Consider the following 22,263-nt stretch of genomic DNA (forward strand, 5'->3'; position numbering starts at 1 on the left):
CGCTGCCTGCTAATTTTACTTCCCCACTACTCATGCTCGACGATATCACGTTTTTTTCTCCTAGTCATTCACACCCGATGCATAAGTGATTCGTTCGTCCCACCAGCCGCATACGTGTCTCGGGTCGAAAGATCACTACGATAGCCCCCTCGGCCCCTCTCTCCCCCTCCCTCCATCGTCCCATATCGTCACTATCTACCGGCCTAAATCGGGGCAATTAAAGCTCCTCCACAGCCGCGCGATCCCCGCTCGGTGTGTGTGGGCGGAGCTGACGGCAGTGGGGGCGTTCAAACACCAACTGTGCGAGTCACCGCGCGCAGATAGCACTTCTCTGGGCGGTGCGCGTGGAGCCACATTCCGACAGCGGTGATCAGGGTCGAGCCCCGCGGAAACATACAAGGAGACAGGTAACACGTGCGCACGCGTGCGTAAGACGTCGGCAGAGAGGAGGGGAGGGGGATACTGACACCCCCGCAGCGGAGGGAACTGACAGTCATGCCAGAGAGAGTGATTGACGCGGCCACCTGCTATCGAACAAGTGCAGAGCCAAGTGCGCATGAAAAATGGAGAGTAATGCCAGGGAGGAATAAAAACAAGGCTGTGCACACAATTCATCCCTTTTCATCCTGCAACGGTCACTTTTGTAACATTGGAATACTTTTACATGACATTGTTCCGTCCAGTAATTTTTACTGGGATGACCGATGATCTCCGGTCAGCAGTCTGTAGCTCAGTACCTATGTGATCCATCTCTCTCTCCCTGGGCGGTGCTCCTGTCAGTGACCCCTCTCCCCCGCTCTCCGCTGACCTCAGTGATGAACTGGGACGGAACCCTGCCAGTGACCCCTCCCCACTGACCTGTGTGATGACCTGGGACGGTATTCGGTTGTTGTGGTTCATGCTGTCGACGTCCTGGTCGTCGCCGCCGCTGTTGTCCAGGCCGCCTGAGTCGGGCTCGGCGGCGCGCCGGCCCGAGGACGGCCCCCGGATGGTGGGCACCCACGGCTCGTCTAGGTCCGAGTCGTTCCGCGAGCCCTCCCTGCCGGTCGGACAGCGGTCAGACGTCAGAGGACGGGTCAGAGAACGAGGTCACAGGTCAGACAGCGCGACTCCCAGGTTTCATGCTACGGTTTGGAGATGGGGCGATACGCTGGTGAAGGATCAGAGATCATGACAAGGTGCGACCACCGAGTGAAAGACTGTAGTAAAAGGAGTCATACTTCAGCATAGATTCCGACAGAAAACGACAAAACGGTCCGGTCCATCACCATCATTGATCACAAAGAAACTGAGCCCGATTAGGTCCACATCAAGTGGTGCCTCTATCCATTGTGGCACGCACTTCACAGGTGGTTTATTGTTATGACGTCGGGCCGCATCGCTTTCTCTCGCACAAACTATCTCAGCGGCGAGGGAGGTATCGGTAAATAAACCAACAGTCACGAGCGGCAGCTGCAGCGCTGACGAGCAGTAAGAACCCTTAAGGAGGCGACGAATTAAACAGCCAGAATCAGGAGGCTTGTCAGGAAATATGTGCGGTATTGCTATTGTATCTCTCGCTCGCTTCTCATCCCTAGCCTTCATTTAGACGTGTATAACAATAGGTCCACTGTCATCTATGATTAAAGCTGAACATAAGACGCAGACCACTGAGTCCAGGACTGCAGCGGTAACCTGTCACATTACAGGGGCGTGGTCCGGTGGAGACGACCCAGACCCCGGGGAGAGGAGGAGTGACCGCCAGGGCCCCGGCGATTCAGTCAAGGTCACGGCATCGACCAAACAGCCTGACCGAAAACAGCACACGGTCGGACGCTGACCCGCCGCCGACTGAAATAGCAAATGCCCAGTGAGACGAGAGCTGCTGGTGGGGTTTCGGTCTGGTCGTGGTGTTGTCGATTTAGACTAGTGGCCTGTCAAACGCAGGGCGATGTCGACACAAAGTAACCGGCTCATGTCTCACCCAAACGGCTCAGTAAACTGCGCTCAGCGCCGCACCATCAGTGTTTTTGTCCGCCCATTTCATTAAGCCTGTCGCCGACCGAGCGCCATAACATTATTCTCCGCCACGAGTACATCGATTTATGCAAACAAGCGCGGCTATCACACCGATCGGAGACCGGGGCGGCTTCAATAGACGTTTCATTTCCCCACAACACTGTTCATCAGGGCGGTGGTGGGTATTCTCCGATATCGGCGATAGATCGGCCGCCCGCCCGGCCGGTCTCCGGCGACAAACATCCTGTAATGTTGAACCAGGCAGCGCAGCCTATACTATACACTATTCCGCACTCAACGACAAACATCCAAGTATGTAAGGCTAGTCGCGGCCTCCCGGTACCAACCACACCAGTAGCGGCAAATAGCGATAGCAGGTATCGGCCTGCGCCGTAACGATACATGTCCACGCTTTCAATGTGTGTAAGAACGAGATGTAAGGATGTAATCGATGGATGTAATGAATGGATGATGCTATGAGAGAAGCTGCGCGGCCTGGCAGAGCCCCGGAGGAAGGGAAGGGCACTACTCACGAGTCGGTCTCCTCACTGCTGTCCGAGTCATCCTGTTTGGTCATCTTGAACTTCTTGTGGCGGTCAATGAGGTCGATCAGGTACGAGGTCTTCTTGGCCTTTCGGATGAAGGGCAGTCGGAGCAGCTCCTTGGCCGTTGGCCTCTGTAATCGGACACAGGGCGGGTGAGTGCCGCGGAAAGACTTACATAATACAGCGGCGGAGCAGGTCGTCTGAGAGTATGCAGGGTAAGCACCGACACAGCGCTGCCGTCGCACTCGACCAGCCGACGTTAGCTCGATTGGATGTGACTTCTCGGAGAAAGGGCCTTACAGGCGGCACATACACTACAGACGACCCACTTTACACAGAACACTTGGTTAATTGTGGGGCAGACTGACTCGCTAAAATCCAAATGCCCGGGTTCATTGTATAATTATGCAGGCCAGGCCCGGTAGAGATGGCCGCACACTTGGTGCTTTATTGCAGTTTTGGCTCACAGGAAAATTAAAACCATAAATTAGCTGTGAAAATGGGACGTCACACCACTAACAAAATTCATTTGTCTCGGGTTCCGTCCACGGGGACATGTTTGTGCTGTGGTCCGCCCGTCACCACGCCCCAGTCCCATTCCCAGCCGGGTGACTAAGGGCCCCACCTTCCCCATCCACTATCCCGGCTCCGGGCTCTGAGCCGCCGGATCCTCAGCGGCCACCTGCAGGATATATGGGGCGGCCGCCAGGAGGCCAGACGGCCAGCTCCAGCCCCGGTCTCAGCTACAGCTACCAGTCAGGATAATACCGTACTGACGCACACCACAACAGGACTCTCCGACGGTACCGGGTAAACAGCACGCTCTCGGCAGCCGGAGAGCTCCACTTTAATCTCTCGTCCTGCCACAGCCCCGCACAGCTGGCCTGTGCACGCCGCAACACAGCAATTTCCAACTGCTCACAGCAAGCTGCGTCTTCACCCGAACAGAATCAAAGGAACACAGTCCTGCGACTACGTACGGTGCGGTGGCCGGGCCATAGCCTGGAGTGGCGGCAGCATCTATTGTAGGGATGGGTAGATGAAGGAGTCTCCAAAGGGCTGCCAACGTCCCAAGGTCCTCCCCCGTCCCATCAGCCCACCGGCCGCCCCACCGATCCACCCACCATCCCACCGACCCAACCATTGCTCCATCAGCCCGTTCAACGGGACCAAGTCAGTCGTGTGTAGCGTCCCGTGCCCTCGTTGTCAGAGGACGGCGCCACTCGACAACCCCCATGGCCAGCCGAGTTTTCAGAAGCTGGCTCACTATTGACCAGCTGTCAATCATGGTCGGAGCCGCATCATTTGCAGCGTCTGAGCTGCAGGATAAGCCGCAGCGCGGAGCGGCCCGCCTGGTGCTGAGGGGATTGACGAGCTGTACTGAAAACAAGGTACTGACGGGAACTGTAGACTATTGGTACACTTGTCAGAATTACAACGGGAAAAAACTACTGTGACGAGAAGCCCGATAAGATATCTCAGCGATAAATGATACAGACGGACAAAAACCTATGGCAATGTGTGACTCAGACAGGAGAAAAAGGGGATATATGGCCATTGATTGCGGACAGCGCCTATCAATGCGACATGATTTAACTATGATATTCCACGTAATACAGTGGAATGCGTCCGTCAATGCCGTGCTAGGATTCATCAACTTGCCTGATTGCCCCCTTGTAATTACTAATTCCTATCGTACATTGGTATACGAAGGTAGCGTTTGTAAAACAGCTCAACGTTCGCACATGTTCACAGACGAGCTCCTATCCGCGGTCTCCAGCTAAGTCCTCCGTGCGGCCTGGACAGTGGAAACAGAGCGTCCTACAGACCCCCCCCCCTGCCGGCGACGCACCCCCCCCCCCCGCGGGAGACCGGTGAAGTCGGACAACGGGCGGCAGCACCGGAGGCCCTACAAAGCCATCCTCCCCAGGAAGACAGTGGGGTGACGCTTGGTGACAGACCGCAGACAGACACTGTGCTGTCGGCACTAGCGGACGCGGTGAGGACAGGTTATAAGACAGGCCAGACCCGTCGCTTGTCGCCAGCCTGAGGCAAGAGAGAAGCTATCAATTGGGTTGTATTTAGTGAGATTCGCGATAAGTTTCAGAGTTTTGGCCTGTGAACGTGGCAGCGACGGCCGTGGCCGTGTGAGGACGCCGGGCTGGGATTTATCGCCCGGGATTACGACTGCCAACAGTTATATGTCAGGTCAGTAAGGTTAAACGGCGACGGCCGCCGCCACAGTCGCGAAATACGGTCAAAGTTGCGGCCAAATTCTGAACCGGTGGACATTCAGCCGATTATGAATCCCCGCCAGCGCTGACGCAGCAACAATATTTCTGAACACAGAGACCCGAGTTTTTATGAGTAGTCTCCTGAGCTCCATCTCTGGGAGTTACACACAGCAACAATCGCTGAATGCTAATCCACGGGTGTCGCCATCCCTATTCCTTTTTGTTGCCTATCTGTGCCGTCCTTGTGCTGTCAGTACCAAATCCCTGCGCGTACGCCATCGCGCATACCAATAGCCCATTTCACTGTCAGCAGAGCTGCATTCCACCGACTGGATAACTCAGCACCTCACCAGACTCAGCCAGCACGGTCGGCATACTCACGTTCTCAGGGTCCTTGTTGAGACAGGCCTCGACAAACTCCTTGAACTGGCGTGTGAACGATCCCTGCAGCTGCGGCGGGCTGTTCTTGGGGATCAGGAAGAGCACGCGCATCGGGTGCAGGTCAGAGTTGGGCGGCTCGCCCTTGGCCAGCTCGATGGCAGTGATTCCCAGTGACCAGATGTCCGCCTGTGGGGACGCAGATGGAGGTTAATACAGATCAGAATGGCCACGTCAGCGGAGGCGGGAGGGAACGAGTTGAAGCTACGCTTCACGGGGACGTGCGTTCGTGAGTGGGGTCAAGGGGGGGGGGGGTTTACCCTCAACTCGGGACGGTGATAAAACAGGTGGAGACAATGATAAAACAGTGCTAATTAATTGTACGCACACGACTCAGGGCAAGACAATATATTCCTGCCCGGGGCCGGGATGATTCAATAAATGTCACCGAGGTTTTTTAGCAAAAACTCCGAGGGCCGTTAGGCCCGAGGTGCTTTTCGCTAAAAAAGCGAGGTGACATTTATTGAATTCTCGGCCTTAGGGCTGGAAGGTGTTTCCCATACCTGCCAAAAAGCTCACAACTATAATTGATAGTGACGTCAGCAGCCGTGTGGTTCAACGCGTTTAACCACACCCCTTGAACCACACGGCTGGCAATATTAAAGCACTGCATTAAACTTTGAAAAGTGTGGTACAGTGCACGTGCCATTAAAATGCCTGGATGTCTCGATTTAATCATGCAATGTAGCAGGTATGGGAAATATAAATCCTACACAATTTTTTCTACATACTACATTCTCTGCATTGTCATCACAATTAGCACAAACAAAATGTTACAACATTCCTCACAATCAGTCAACCATTGCTCTGTGCTTTATTCGACCGGCGCACAACCTCCAAACCCCACACACAACACGACACCCTTCACAGCCCGGGTTATGGTGTACAAACAACTCCTCCTCCCCGGTCCCTCCACTCCCGTAATGATGCGGCCGCCGGCCCATTTCTGGCACCCGACGCCTCTGCCATATACTGCCGGGAGAGCTGGCAGATCCACAGAGCCGCGGCAATCCGGACTGAGCCAGTTAAATCCGGACACGTCCGGACACAGCTCCAATAGGACCAACTCGTCAGGGCTCGGTCAGTGCCGACAGTGCCGGCTTGGATTCATTACCATGTGGACCGACGATACACCGAAATTAAATCACTATCGGGAACCCAGCGGTCGAAAGGCTGCCACAAATAGCATGCCTAGAACCAACCAGAATCTGACAGCGCCTCGCTGAGGACTTGTCAGGAATTCAGACAATGCCAACAGTTCGTCACACAAAATCCCCACAAACATGTCATGATTCACCGCAATAACTCATTACATAACTACACATACCCTAACGACGGCAAACAAAACAATTGAAAGGATGCCCACGCTACCTCAACCAATGACTAGCCTCGTGCACCACGCCAGCCCCACAGCGTCCCGAACTGACCTTGGAGTCATACGCCGACTGTTTGATGACCTCTGGCGCCATCCAGAAGGGCGTGCCGACAAACGTCTGTCGCTTGCTGGTCGTGTTGGTGAGCTGTCCGGCCACGCCGAAATCGGCCAGCTTGACGTCGCCCATCTCGGAGAGCAGGACGTTCGCCGCTGAGGGAAGAGAGGGCAGGTGGTGAGAAGGGAAGAGGGCGTCAGCCGGCGGTAGACAGCAATATGTGTGTGCGTGGGGGGGGGGGGTGGAGGGTGAGCGTCAGAAGGTGGGGGTGGGGAGGGCAGTCAGCCGGACGTGGCGGAGATCGATAAATCAGCGACACCCCCGCGATCGTATGGGAAGCACCCGTAGACCGGCATGGCTTCATAGAGGTCGCAGAAGCAAGGAGGAAAAGGATGGGCGCTCTGTTTCCGCCGCGAGTACTGGAAAAGGTGAGGCTGCAGGTATGGTCTATGGGGACAGTGATGGGCGATGAGTTGTTACTATAACACTAGTCTCAGACAGGTGAATGGCTCACATGACACCCATTTATTAAACAAAGTTGTAAACTCGTCACTAACGCCACATACTAGCTCCAAATGAAGACGTGAGGAAAACTGTGAGAACGTCGGCAATAAATATGAATTCAAACGAAATGAGTGATCCCGATCAGATGGCACGTTTCCCAAAACAGTCACAACCGGAAATACAGCTGTGTGTTTTACACGGATAATGCCATCCACTCAGCCGGTAACTGCCAATGAGCGCTCCTTTCCGCGGCGGAGGGGGCGGGGCTACCTTTGATGTCCCTGTGCAGTTTGCGCTCAGAGTGGAGGTAGTCGAGGCCCTTGATGACCTCCCGGAGGATGATGGAGATGTGGATCTCCTCGAAGCTGCCCGCCTTCATCAGGTCCAGGGCAGAGCCGCCGCCCAGGTACTCCATGATGATCCACAGCTTGGTGCCCTGAGGAAGAGGGAGAGGGGGGCGGGGCGGATCAGAGCAGTGTCGGGAGAGACACGGGTGGTGTTTGGGTGGTGTGTGCGTGGGGGGGGGGGGGGCAATCCACTTCCGATTCGGTAAAAAGGGAAGCCGGTGGGCTAAAACCGGACGACTCTATTAGCTCATGAAAGTATGGTCGGAGTGTTTAATTTATGTCGAATCGGCACTGGACAACATGTCGAGATGGAATCAAATGCCACGGAGGGTTTACCCAGGTCATGTCAAACCAGTCCAGCAGGTTAGTAAACGCCGCAGACTAGGCACCATCAGTGGAAACACTACACTACAACCCACGCTGGTCACACATCTTGGTCACACATAACCAGCTAACAAAAACCCGTCCACGGAAGGTCGATCAATGCAGCAGATAGATCAGATGGCGGAACGGGCGCCGGTGACACGGGTCACATATCGGGCGGCGGGTCACACTGAGCGGGTCCGTCAGAGACACTGATGGATTAACCCGACCCGTGGGACAGAGGTGACACTCTTGGCGGGATAGTATGGAATGGTATGGTCGACAAAACGTGGGGCTTGAGTGTTCAGTGCACTGTCTAATGGCGCAATGTTACAATGCATGGAAATGAAGTTTAGCTGAAACATGGTCCCTGCTTGCAATCAGTCTAATTTGTAAGGCTTCCTCAGAAAGAAAGCCGAGTAACCACCCTGCGGTGCCCCTGAAAGTCACTTACTCGTTTTACTTGAATAAGTTGTTCAAGGCGAAATGAGGCTTAACGTTCAGCCATTTTACAGAATTCCGTAAGTGCCTTTCTCAGTAGTAATCTAGCAGCCGCTTTAACGGACACCACTAAAACCCAAACAGGACCTTGCGACCTAAAACCACCACCCAATAAAGGCACGTAGTCTTGTTTTCAGCGCCAGACAGGGAAAGCCTCTCAGCGGGGGCACCATTTCCGTGAAGAGGTCATTGAGTTCCGTCACACCGGGTGCCGACAAAACCAGCGGCCGGCGCTGGTCCTCTGCCGTCCTGGACAGTCGTCCCCGCCACTGCCACCGTTCGGCCGCCGCTGACCAGGTCAGACCGTCTCCGCCGGCCCGAAGAGGGCCCATTCATCGCCGCTCAATATCGGGTCTGAGCCGGACCGGGGGTGAGGAGCGGGGACTGGGCAGCGGGGGCGACTCTGAATAGAGCCGGCACGTCAGCTGATCACCACACCGTCAGCCCACGTCAGCTGATGGCGGCTGACGTCAGCCGCACGGCACTCATTACTGGCCATCGGTCAGCGGGTCTGCAGAGGGCGCGGCGCGCCGACCTGCAATCAGCGCAGAGTCGCCCCGGTCCCGGACCCCCGGGCCGCTCCGGGCTCCTTTTACAGCGCCCGCAGTGGGCGGGCCCGGCGCCCATGCCGATCAACGTGAGCGCTATGAGATCGAGCTGCGATAGACGCGTGACGGGTGAGTGGCGGTTATATTGAGCTGCTTCGATATGAGACAGAGAAAATCAGCCCTACTGAAACGGCCACCTTCGTCGCCAGCTGCAAGTCTATAAATAAACCCTCACACTATAGCAGACCCTACTCGTCCAGGCAAACTCTCTGGTAAGCACAACCGTGCCACGCAGCGGCACTACTGCTCCATAACCACCACCCAGAACCACAGACAGCAGAACCGACGGCCGACCCCGGGTGTGGCGCAGTTGAGCGGCTCGGCCGTCCACGCCATGTGCACCGCCTCCGTCCCTCCGCCCGTCCGACCCAGCTGGAGCGGACTCTGTTTACAGTGGCAGTGGCAGCGGCCGTGGCCGCGTCCCGGCCCTCTCAGGGTCACGGCGACTGGCGGCAGACACACTGCAGCCAGGGCGGAGGGGCCGACGGCGGCACGGAACACATGGGGAGAAGAATACAGGGTACTCGACCACGGAGAGAGAGAGAGAGAGAGAGGACATGGCTGAACAGAGCCGGTGAGAACCAATGAAGCGGTGGAGACATCACCCCGTACTTTACCTGTCTCAGATAAAACTACGAGCTGAGAACGAGATAAAACTACAAAGACTTTTACGCCTATCTACAACATTCTGGACCGCAGCTGCCGTTTTTTTACACTGGTCAGCCCGGGACAGTCAACTACGCCGCGCTCGCCGCGCCGTCTCGCGGCCGGACCCCGAACTAGTTTGGAGCGGAGCTGGTTGGCGCAGTGTGGGGTGACGAATTTGGCAGCGCGCGCCGGAAGCCGCAGGCGGGGGCGGCGCGGCGGGGGCCAGCAGAGACCGACACTGGCCTGCGCCGCGCGCTCCGGGGGTCGACGGGCACCTACGGTGGGCGGGGAGGCTCCGTGACCGGGATCGGTTCTCGCCGTAAACCGGAACGGACCCGCCCTCACTTTACTCCATTCCCTCACCAATACCGACCGGACGGAGCCCTTTCAGTCACCGGACACGGCACGCAGCCCCCCCCCCCCTTCCCCTCCGGTGCACAAACACCTCTGCCATTCACACCTCTCGGCACGCTCATCTGTGCGCAGTTAGCGCAGGGCGGCGGCCGGCGCCGCGCTGTGCCGCGCTGTGCTGGCTGCACGCGCGCTGCGTGTTACGTGCTGGCGGAGGGACTGGTGAGTCACACCGCCTGTACCGCCGCCGCCCCCGCCCTGACTGGACGCCGCGCCAGCAGCCAGCCGACGCCAACACTCCAACAGTCTCCAGACGGCCGTGTTGTGACGGCCGACCGGAAGGCGTCGGACAGACGCAGCTACACGTCCGCCCTGAGAGCCGGTCTGTCCACCATAGAGTTACTCTCGGGGGAGCGGGTACAGGCCGCGCCGTCAAAACGACCACCGGGCCGGCCCGTCCGGCATAAAGCCACCCAGAGCGAACGGCACACGCGTTAGGTCTGGAACTGTGAGTCAGGGCGGCGATAGGTGAGCCCCTAGCGGCAGCTTTGTTCTGTGTTTACCGGGGAGTGCTACAAGGACCCTTTTACAAAAGGAGCACACACTTCGTTTTGCGCCCCACCCCATTAACTAGTCCTGCTCCGTTGAGCATATCGATTCCTTGCCAAATACAGAATATGACAATAAGCCATCAACGCAAAGGCCGCCCCTTCTAAACCATGTTAAACCATGTCCGAGCCATCACTGACATCCGTCCGAGCCGTCAGTGATGTAAAACCCTGTCAGCCACCAGCTGCACAGCTCTGTCTCGGCTGTCAGAAAACCCATCGGCACCGCCAAAACGTCCAGCCAGTCAGTCTTATCGAGCAGGAAATCACCACGGAAAACTGACCTGGCGGCTCAGCATTAATTAGCATCAATGCAGAGCCATAAAGGCAGTCGAACATGGACCATTCCGCCTCCGCGGGTCCCGGTACTGATAAATCAACCAGACGGGGTAATTTGTGGGTGACGCCAGGGATATGAAACTTATTCAGAACGCTCGCATGCGTGATACGTGCAGCGATGCGTTGCACCGGTGAGCGTTTGTTCTATAACTTCATTATGCACTGGGAATTTCATAGTTATAGGCAAATCCAGTATCCATCAACCATGCCCTATGGACAGAGTCGTGAGCTGCGCCAGTTTACAGAAGCCACGTCTCTTGCATGTCAGAATGACGGCATGTCGCATGACGGTTAGTCTCACCTCCTAGCACAGTAAGTCGCGTACCGAGACGGCAGACCAGAGCCTCATCATCCCCGGACACCGACCAGCCTCTGAGGAGACCGGCCCGGTCAGGCGGTACGAACGCCGCACTTCCCCGCCGTCGTGGTGCGGTTCCACGGTGGACGCTCACACCACCCCACACTGCCGGCCGGTGGGCGGAGTCCTCACCGGGAACGGGCGAGTCGTCTTCTCATCGTAATTCACCGCGCCAGTGTGGGGCATCGCTGGTGAGTTTCGGTGGTTCCCAGTGGCGCCACACACTGCTCCCCTGAGCAGTGAACTGGGAATGGCGCTCCGCCTGTACCCTGTGTCCCTACTCTGAGTTAGACTCTGGCGGCAGTGTTACCCACTGACTTACACCTCTCTGCGGGTTACAGCCTCAGGTAACGCGGGGACAACTGCCCGTCTGGGGCCGGCGGACCGGCTGACCCGCCCGGCCGGGCGGTGCCGGGGACCGACCGCCGCAGCTCCTATGAGGACGTCTCCGTGCAGTCACCACTCCGCCAGATACAGCGACGCCGTGAGTCGTCAGTGGTTCGTTCTGACTAACCACGACATGCCCACGGGGAAAACGAGTCGCCGAGAGCGGTCAGGTCATCACGGAGATTCCCATGGATCGGACAGAGCCATTCGGCACACTCTTGAACACGTCTGGATAAAAATAGTAGACAGCGCAGTGATGAATCACTATTCATGAGGCAGTAGGACGGCTGACGACGGAATTTCGTAGCCGCGAATACAACCTAACCGTGATCGAGTGGAGCAAGATGCTAGTTGACGACCTAGCAGGGACAGCGTTGTTACGAAAAAAGAATGCTCGACGCAGCGTGATAACTGAAAAAGGTCACTTAACACTGATTGCCTGCCTGACCAGGCAAGCAGGCATGTATCTCCAGGTTAAACCCAGGGGAAGCCCGGACATTTACCTACAATGCATCACTAAACACTCCCGTGATAGAGCAATCATCTGGATTCTGCAAACGATCAGAAGCCCACGCGGGAGCATGTTACATAACGACATCATAAACAGAATCAACTCATCGCTCCTAGGGCGCCCAATGCCATTTGCGGCTGATGAGCTAGTGGGAGTTATCCGGGGCTGTTTGAGTTTGAAGCTGATCAGCTCTGTCCGCCACTGGTGCTGATTTACCCGGAGTAATCCCGGGTCTGTCACTGGCCCCAGTCGCCACAGAGGCGTCCCCGGCGCCACACACGGCCAGACAATCAAACCAGACGAGCTCGGGGACCGACTGACGTGATTACCGCCGGATTACCAGAGCACAGCGGCCGCAGACCACAACGCGCTGATTGCGTTTCATCAACAACGACTGATCTTATACGGCGGCCGTGACCTGGCCAATGTCCAATGGAGGCGGCTTCGAGAGAATCTTATCAAAGATGAATGCTCTGATCATTGAGCTGCATCTGAATTCGGGGTAATCGAACAGACCCATATCCCATGATAATAAAAGTTTCAGAGGAAAGAGTCAGTGAGCATAAAATCAAATCAAATCTGTCAGAGTTATAAGGAACTTTGACAAAGATATCCGGCTCAACTTTAGCGAGGTCCACTCGGAACGGAAAATAATTAACCAATCACACCCAGCGTCTTCAATAGCCCTTCACCTTTCCCTGATGCTGACCGAGTCCGGCAGTAGTTAGGTACTGACCTTGAGGAAGGAGCCGTAGTACTTGGTGACGTACGGCGAGTCACACTGTGACAACACCATGATCTCCTGCTGGATGTCCTCAATCTCATCCTCGGCCTCCTCCAGATCAATTATCTTGATGGCTACAACCTGTAAACAAAACAGAGTTCGTGAGATACTCTGCCAAAGGAGAGCGGTAAGTACAAATCCTACCACTTGTCTCAAACCAGACAGAATAGACAATATGACATTCACGATTCACTATGTACAGATCGCCTGAAATGACCAACAGAAAAAGACGGCACTGTCAGTGTAATGTGAAACTGACGAGCTGTAAGTGGCCGTTAGCCGCGTCCACTGGTCGCCATTCTCGGGCCATTGGGCGCTGAATGCGGGTCAGCAGTGCGGCTAACCGAGCAGCTCAGCGTGCCCCTGGACCGTTCGCGCTTCACCGGTCCCTCAAATCGCCACCATAACTCGGCTTTCATCGCCAGCGACGCCTAAACATCGGGCCACGACGACGCTAAATGCCCTGTTCTAAATCAAACAGCATTCACGTGGAGTTCGCCCGAGCGCGACCAATTGGCCGTTCAATCTTCGATCGTCGAGAAACAAAAACGCTCATATTGAGATCCAGCCGGCAAAATTGTGCAGCCATGCGACTACGGCCGGACTGACCATTTCTCATTCCATCTGCCGGCTCGGCAGACATATTCCCAGACGGGTCTCGACGGCTCCCTCCCGTTGACCCAGAGAGTCGTATCCAAGCCACCAGACAGCACTCAGACAGGCCAGACAGTCGCCACCAGACAGCAGACAGCCCGTTCAGACAGATTGGCCGTGGTCTAACGACGTCGTGCCGCCGCCGACCGAACGGCGCCCATCCACAGCGCCGCAGCTGCGACTGACATCGACCCAGAGCTTTTCAGACTTGTCTCATCGTCCTGTCCCTTAGGACTGCTCGTCCCTCGGCGCCGAACAGTCGTCCCCGGTGCAACAAACCCGTGTCCTCAGCCTGTCGAACTCACATCCCTAGCCCGCCTAACGCTCGTCCCATCTCACCTAACGCCCAGCCCAGCCCGCCGAGCTATCTCGCAGCAGTAGAGACGCGCTCAGACGACCCCCAGCCAATCGTGTCAGAGATATGGTCCCGATCCATCACCGAATGAATGACCTTGCCGATGGTCACCGCGATAGCGACACGGACTACCTTTCAGTGTCACCCGGCGCGGTCCTATCGCCTTTCCGGGCCACAGCTGCTGACTTTTCGCCGGGTCACGTGATCCCATTCTCATCCTGATTACAACCTACATGTCGCCGACCCTGACGAGCCTCTGATGGGGGCCGGGACATTTATTGTAGCGGAGGAAAAACTTCGATGAATTTTGAAGAATGTATTGAAGAAATCCGGACGATAGATGATGACGAACGGTAGATGAGGGTGAATTGAAGAACGCAGAGTAGACAGGTAGACCAGAGAAAACACAGGCACTGCCGATGGTCACTGTTGTCCGCCGAGGCGGACACACCGGCGCCGCCGCGGACGGGGGCGCCGTCGGATTCACTCGCAAACGCCGGCGCACGTCGGGGCGCCGGCGAATTCGCGCACTGCCACTGAGCTGGGCTCAGTGGCGTTCACTGGGCACACGAACGGGGTGCCGTCGGAATCGTGCTCGGTGGCACGATTCCGTCACTGTTCACAGCACCGGCGCACTTCGGGGCGCCGGCGGAATCGCGCACCGCCGCCGAGAACTGCACTCGGTGGCGTTCAAAACACGACTGCCCGCAACGACTCGAGAAGCCGCCGCGGACAAAGAGAACAGTCAGGTCGTACATCTAAAAGCACTCAGAAAGCGAAACTAGAAACCGGTGAGAAAAGTCAGAAAAAGGCTTACACAGCACGTTCGGTAAAAGGATACGGTGCGCGGCGAGCACGCCCAGCCGTCAAGTGAAGCGATAGCGCGAGTGACAAATTGTAGGCAATTAAAACATGAGACGAGAAATAACACAAGAGGTGGTCCAGACTCACTGGGAACGACCAACCCAGCGATAGGTCACGCGTTGCTGTCAAGTGTAAAGCGATACCGCGAGTGAAACATGGTGAGAACGGACAAAGGGCAAAGTGAGGGAGAGAGAACACAAACTGGCTTTCCATTTCGTCGGTGACACACTCCTCCCCTGTGATCGACTAGACAGGAGATTACATTATCATCGAACACCGACGGAATACTCTGTACAGTGTACATTCAATTCACGTGTTCACTGGAAGATTTTCGCGAGTTCTTTCTAAAACTACACAAGTATATACAGATTCACGTTGCACTCAATCACAAAGTCATGACGAAGACAATCACTTTCGGCATTTTCGACGATAGTTCAGTGTGTTAGCTAGACGTTGACCTGGTCAGCTACACATCAGTCCACTGACCGCGTCACTGTCATCACTCTTTAGGTCAGTGTCCGGCGCCCAGTGTACAGCTACACTAGAAACGCAAATGTTCGCACGGCTGTTGTCGGTTTCCGTTGTCATCTACCAGAACAGCTGATGTGTTGTCCTTCCAGCAGTCAGCTGATCGGTCGCCGTTCGCAGTAGGTCAGCAGGGTCCCTCGCCGTCTCAGTTTCCCCTCGGTAGTCAAGGTCAGTGTCACCGGCGTCGCGGGGTGGCACGCGCCAGACAGCTGAGCTCCCCCGCTCCCAGATGTCACGCGTGCCTGATGGCCGGCTGCGCGGACAGGGGAGGGGAAGGCGGTCCATGTGGCGAGCCGGACTGGAGGGGGACACGGGAAAAGACATAAATCTCGGCGAGTTTGGGGTCTGCTCCACGGGACGGAGGGTGGAATAAAGTTACAGAAATGGTCTAAAACCAGGTTCAGTGAGTCAGTAGGAGCACGGTCGAAAGGACAGCTGACAGGATGTGGGAACACTGTGGCGGCGAGCCCGTTGACTAATGCTGAACGGCTTCTTCTAGGACGGCGACCTTGGTGACCGGCCGTGTGTAGGTCGCTCCATTCGTTGTGACGATTCGCACAGCGCGCACTCGTCCGTCCGGTCCTGGCAGGAGCTCTGTTACCCGAGCGAGGGGCCAGAGTCCTCTCGGTGTGCCAGGCTCGTTCATGACGACCACGTCGTCGACTTGTAGGTTTCTGGCCTCCTTCTGCCATTTTCTTCTTTGTATGAGTGTTTGCAGATACTCTTTCTTCCATCGGCTCCAGACGTGCTCGGCGATTGCTTGGGTTCGTCGCCATCTCTTTCTGGAACACGTGTCATTTTTGAAGTCTCCTGGGGATGCGGCCGAGTTGACCCTCCCCAAAAGGAAGTGGTTGGGCGTGAGGGCTGTCAGGTCACGCACGTCGTCTGCGACATGAGTGATTGGCCGGCTGTTCACCATGTTTTCTACTTCACAGAAGACAGTAGCGAGAATCTCGTCGGTCGTCACTTGGTTGTGCAGCACGACTGAAAGCGCTCGTTTCACTGATCCTACCAGCCTTTCCCACACACCGCCGAAGTGTGGGGCGGCCGGCGGGTTCCAGCGCCAGATGATGTGACGCTGGGTCAGTTCGTCAGATATCTTCCGCTGATCGAGCCTGCTCAGCGCTTCCCTCAGTTCTCGTTCGCCGCCCTTCAGATTGGTTCCGTTGTCAGAACAGATTTTCATCGGGCGTCCGCGTCTTGCGATGAATCGTCGCAGTCCCATCACAAAGCTGTCCGTGTCCATTGAGCACGTCACTTCCAAGTGAATGGCTCTTGTGGCCAGGCAGGTGAACAGTAGCCCGAACCTTTTTTCTGTCCGTCGGAATTTCTTGACCAGCAGTGGGCCGAAAAAATCCAGCCCCACGGTGCTGAATGCATGCGAGGCATCAAAGCGCTCGACTGGCAGGTCAGCCATTCGGGGTTGGCTTGGACGGGCACTTCTGTTGCGACAAAAGGCACAGTTGTGTAGCACCTTTTTTACCTGGGCCCGACCTCTTGGGATCCAGAAGCGCTGCCGAACTTCATTCAGAGTATGCTCGACTCCTGAGTGTAGTGAATGACGGTGCTCCTCCTCGATGATGAGTCTCGTCACCTCGGTGTCAGGGGGCAGCAGCACTGGGTGCCGAGCATCTTCCAGCAGTGGCGAGTTGCTCAATCTTCCGCCGACTCTCAGCATTCCTCTGTCGTCTAGAAATGGTGAGAGGTCTGCGATGCTGCTGGCCTTTTTTCCACCTTGTATCTGTCGTCCCTTTTTCAGCGCCATGCGCTCATCGCCGTAGCTTTCGTCCTGGATAGCGCACAGGATGACGTCTTCTGCCTTTTGAAGCTCCTCAGCCTGGAGCGGACCAGTCTGCTGCACTTCAGATGTGTCTGCCTTTGATTTGCAGTTCCTGACAAATCGCAGCATCCATGCTGTGGTCCTCTTGTACTTTGTCCATGACGAGTACTTTGACGGGTCCGGGAGCCAGCTTCTTCTCTTGGACACAGCTGACATGTAGATGTCTGCGTCTGTTTTCACTTCCGGGTCTGAAGATGACAGATCACTGACTTCTGGTTGAGCCGGCCACGCCTCTTCACCGGCTGTCAGGAACGCAGGGCCAGTCAGCCAGACGGTGTCATCTTTCAAGGCGGACGCTGTCGTGCCTCTTGTGCACTTGTCAGCGGGGTTCAGTTTGCCCGGGCAGTGCTTCCATTGTCTCTTAGTTGACATGTCTTGAATTTCAGCCACACGGTTGGCCACGAATGTGCTGAATCTTCTGCTCTCATTCGAGATGTATCCCAGGACGACTTTGCTGTCGCTCCAGTAGATCACGTCTGCTTGGGCCATGGACGGGAGCTCTCTCAACATTGCATCCACCAGTCGCACGGCAAGCACTGCCGCTTGCAGTTCGAGTCTGACGATGGATAGCTGTTTCAGTGGAGCAACCCTCGTTTTGCTGATGATGAACGCGCTGTGATGTGTCTGATTGTCTGATTCCGTTGTGCGTAAATAGGCCACCGCACCGAAGGCATTTTCTGAAGCATCACAGAACACGTGTAGCTGTTTTTTCCCAGTCGGTTTGCTTGCTGGGAGCAGACATCTGTCGATGTAGACTTCTCTCAGGTTCGGCAGTTCTTGGAGCCAGCTCTCCCACTGCAGCCTTTCATTACCTTCCAACTCCTCGTCCCAGTCGAGTTGCAGCATCCAGAGCTTCTGCATGAGGATTTTTGCCGTGATCAGGTAAGGAGCGGCGATGCCCAGGGGGTCGAAGATTGACGCCGTTTTCCTGAGCACTCCTCGTTTGGTCGCCTGCGTCTCACTGTCTCGAAACCGGAAACTGAGCGAGTCTCGTTCAGCGTCCCATACAACACCCAGGGCTCCTTCGGCAGGGAGATGAGTGCCGTAAAAGTCGAGCTCGGGGTGCGCCTGCTCCTCAGGTGGGATACTGCCCAGCACCTCGCGCGAATTGCTCATCCATTTCACGAGCCGGAAGCCACCCTTGGACAGCAGATCTGTGACACCCTTTCTCACTGCTCGAGCCGCTGACACGGTTTGTTCTGAATGGAGGAAGTCGTCCATATAGAAACTGTTGTGAAGCGCGGATGTAGTTTCTTCATCCAGTTCGACTTCTGCAGCGTGATCGGTGATTGTTTTGCGCAGCACGAAGTTAGCGGACGCTGGCGATGATTTGGCCCCAAATATGGCGACTTGCATCTCGTAGACATCTGGTTCTTGTCCGTCGTTCAGGTCTCGCCAGAGGAAGCTTTGGGCCGATCTGTCCTGCTTGATGATTTTCACCTGGTGATACATTTCTTGGATATCCGCTACTAAGGCCACACCCCTTTCACGGAATCGTAGCAGGACGCCGGTCAGATTTTTCAGCAAATCTGGCCCGGCGAGTAGCTGGTTGTTGAGTGAGATGCCTCGCACCTGAGCAGCGGCATCGAAAACCACGCGGAATTTCCGGGGCTTATTCGGGTTGCTGACTGAGTGGTGTGGGAGATACCAGCGGTTTGTTGTCTCGGCTGCCTCTTCTGCAGTCAGTTTTCTGGCGTACCCTTTTTCCAGGTAGGACTCAATCGTGGTCTTGTAGGCTTTAGCCTTTTCTGGGTTCTGTTTCAACCGTTTTTCGGTGCTTATCAGACGCCTGGTTGCCATTTCCTTGTTGTCCGGCAATTTGATGTCGTCTTTCTTCCACAGAAGTCCTGTTTGGTATCGGTTCTTTGACACTTTGGTGGTTGTTTCCTCCAGAATCTGCTGAGCTCGTTTGTCTTCGATTGATTGCGTCACACTCTTTTCGTACTTGGTTCCGAATGACTCTGTACTCCACCACTCCCTAAGCATTGCCTCAAACTCAGACTCTGGGGAGACGCTGTCCTTTCTTATGAACATTGCCAGGCGAGTGACTGCCGGAGCCAGATGTGTCATCAGCCCGGTCAGCGCCCAGCCGAACGCAGTTCGAACGGCTATCGGCTGGCCGGGCTGCCCCACTCTCACTTCACGCTGGATAATGGCCTCGACGACATTTGCTCCCAGAAGGAGCTCAACCTCTCCATCGGTGCAGTCTGGGATATCGAGATCCTTTAGGTGTTTCATTTTCTGAAGCTGTTCGTGCGTCACTCGCGGTCGGTTGACTTTCAGTTCGGGAATCGACCAGGCCTCTGGAACCGTTATTTTCGCCTGGTCGCCGATGGCTGAGATTTGGAGAGAGACACGAGCTGCTGATCGTTCTTTGCTACCGTCGACGGTTCTCAGGTTCAGTTTTTCAGTCTTGTCTTTCTTGTCCATTTTTTCCAGAAGCGAGTCGGTTAAAAAGGACGTCTCTGCCCCGGGGTCGAGGAGGGCGAATGTCTGATGGGGAGAGTTTTTCAGGTACACCGTTACGGGGACCACCTGCAGTAGTGCTCCGGTTTCACGGCCGCCGGAGCAGACTGAGGCGGCCACCACACGCGTCTGCTCTCCTCCCCGTTCTGGCTCCCTCTCTCGTTTGTTTTCTTTTTCTCGCGTTTCCCGACTGGTGCCGGCCGCCGGCGAGGGCGCCTGGGCCGCGGCGACACGCGGCGCGCCGTGGAGAAGGCGGTTATGGCGCTGCCGACACCCGTCCAAACCGCAGGCCCTGGTGCACGTGCATTGACGCATGATGTGTCCTCTGTCTAGGCACGCCATGCAGAGACCTTTAGAGAGCACGAACATCATTCTTTCGCTCTTCTGAAGCGATTTGAAACTGTCACAGTGGTTGAGGATGTGCGCTCCTCCACATTTCACACAAGACAATTTCAGCGGCACGGCGGCCGACGCTCCGGTGGCATGGGCGGCTCGCCTCGCTGCTGATTCCTTCCTGTGCGAACTTTTCACGGCATCTGGGGCGCAGAGAATGGGCAAAGGTGACGCATTAAATGTCGCCGACCCTGACGAGCCTCTGATGGGGGCCGGGACATTTATTGTAGCGGAGGAAAAACTTCGATGAATTTTGAAGAATGTATTGAAGAAATCCGGACGATAGATGATGACGAACGGTAGATGAGGGTGAATTGAAGAACGCAGAGTAGACAGGTAGACCAGAGAAAACACAGGCACTGCCGATGGTCACTGTTGTCCGCCGAGGCGGACACACCGGCGCCGCCGCGGACGGGGGCGCCGTCGGATTCACTCGCAAACGCCGGCGCACGTCGGGGCGCCGGCGAATTCGCGCACTGCCACTGAGCTGGGCTCAGTGGCGTTCACTGGGCACACGAACGGGGTGCCGTCGGAATCGTGCTCGGTGGCACGATTCCGTCACTGTTCACAGCACCGGCGCACTTCGGGGCGCCGGCGGAATCGCGCACCGCCGCCGAGAACTGCACTCGGTGGCGTTCAAAACACGACTGCCCGCAACGACTCGAGAAGCCGCCGCGGACAAAGAGAACAGTCAGGTCGTACATCTAAAAGCACTCAGAAAGCGAAACTAGAAACCGGTGAGAAAAGTCAGAAAAAGGCTTACACAGCACGTTCGGTAAAAGGATACGGTGCGCGGCGAGCACGCCCAGCCGTCAAGTGAAGCGATAGCGCGAGTGACAAATTGTAGGCAATTAAAACATGAGACGAGAAATAACACAAGAGGTGGTCCAGACTCACTGGGAACGACCAACCCAGCGATAGGTCACGCGTTGCTGTCAAGTGTAAAGCGATACCGCGAGTGAAACATGGTGAGAACGGACAAAGGGCAAAGTGAGGGAGAGAGAACACAAACTGGCTTTCCATTTCGTCGGTGACACTACATCATACCACGTGACCCAGGTCCCATGTGATTCCCCTTAGGAGTCCCAGCGCTGGCATCTCCTAGGACATCACCCTTTAGAAGACAGTACTTTGAGTCGAAATGGCCGCAGTCGCGTGTAATCACCCGTCATTTGAAGATCTCGGCACTAATGACCAATCATTTGCGAATCACTGAGGGTTGTCAGCCTGATCAGCCACCCGACCCTGACACCTTAATCTGGCCAGCCACACAACACCGCACACCCCAAGCTATCTCCCCCCATGTCCGGACAACGACCGACAGATTCACTATCTTGATGACGCTCATCGTGTATTCACGTATCTGACCCAATCGGGTTAAAATTAGGCCGAAATTTTTGCCCCATTATCTGACAGCACTCAAATCCTCGATAGACGGCTACATATTGTTCACATTCATTTATGTCAATAACGAGCACAATATATAAAACTAAACCGTTATGCTAAACGAGGGACGCTATTTTGATGAATAGCATAATTCTGGTCAGCAGAGATTGTTGATTTCTCCGCATTAAGCATGTGTCCGGAACGGTGAGTCGTAAACAACAGCTTTTACCGAAGAAACCGCACGTACTGCGATAATTCATTCAAGCCCGACAGATAACAGCCGCATCAGGCTCAATTCGGAGACCTAAGCCAGGAAAATGGACCCGAGGAAAAGAAGCCTGTCAGCTTAATCACATTTCACAAAGAACATCACAGAGCTCGCACCTACAAAGGAGGGAGCGTCTCGCTGTAACGACCTACCGTCCCCATTCACTCGCAGAGCCGACGCAGAGAGCTGCTTTGCTCGAGTGACCCCGGGCCGGGGCTGATGGTTGGAGCCAGATCCCCGGCTGATTGTTCGACCTCTGCCAGCGACCCCCCGCTCTGGTGGTTCGACCTTAGCGAGACATCCCGGCGACTGCCTTGATGGTTCGACCTCTGCGAGACACCTCTAGCTCTGGCAGATCGACCTCAGAGAGACACCGGCGACTGCCTTGATGGTCCGACCTCTGCGAGAGTCTCCGGACCGGGGCTGATGGTTCGACCTCTGCGCTGCCAGGCTCGCACAAAGCCGACAGAGCTGGCGGGCCGCCCCGGCGGAGAGGACTGTCACCTCCGGTGGACAGTGTCATTAGTCAGAGCTCTGCGCCGTTCAGACGCAGTC

The 22,263-nt window shown here is 55.9% G+C and overlaps 1 protein-coding gene across 8 annotated transcripts in view; it reads right to left on the reverse strand.

Annotated features, from left to right (window-relative positions):
- The window catches only part of LOC122381994 (serine/threonine-protein kinase 26-like), a 69,986-nt gene that overhangs the window by 2,376 nt on the left and 45,347 nt on the right, over window positions 1–22,263 (reverse strand). For all 8 annotated transcript variants that reach the window (XM_043366825.1, XM_043366824.1, XM_043366826.1 and 5 more), the window contains 6 exons: window positions 12,907–13,035; window positions 7,420–7,585; window positions 6,643–6,800; window positions 5,159–5,344; window positions 2,532–2,674; window positions 859–1,039 (listed from right to left, as the gene is read on the reverse strand). In XM_043366825.1, the coding sequence (XP_043222760.1) occupies window positions 859–1,039; window positions 2,532–2,674; window positions 5,159–5,344; window positions 6,643–6,800; window positions 7,420–7,585; window positions 12,907–13,035 (963 nt within the window). The remainder of the gene's footprint in view (window positions 1–858; window positions 1,040–2,531; window positions 2,675–5,158; window positions 5,345–6,642; window positions 6,801–7,419; window positions 7,586–12,906; window positions 13,036–22,263) is intronic.

This window comes from Amphibalanus amphitrite, unplaced genomic scaffold (genome assembly GCF_019059575.1).
Source record: "Amphibalanus amphitrite isolate SeventyFive unplaced genomic scaffold, NRLGWU_Aamphi_draft 000132F_arrow, whole genome shotgun sequence".
In the NCBI taxonomy this organism is placed as follows: domain Eukaryota; kingdom Metazoa; phylum Arthropoda; class Thecostraca; order Balanomorpha; family Balanidae; genus Amphibalanus; species Amphibalanus amphitrite.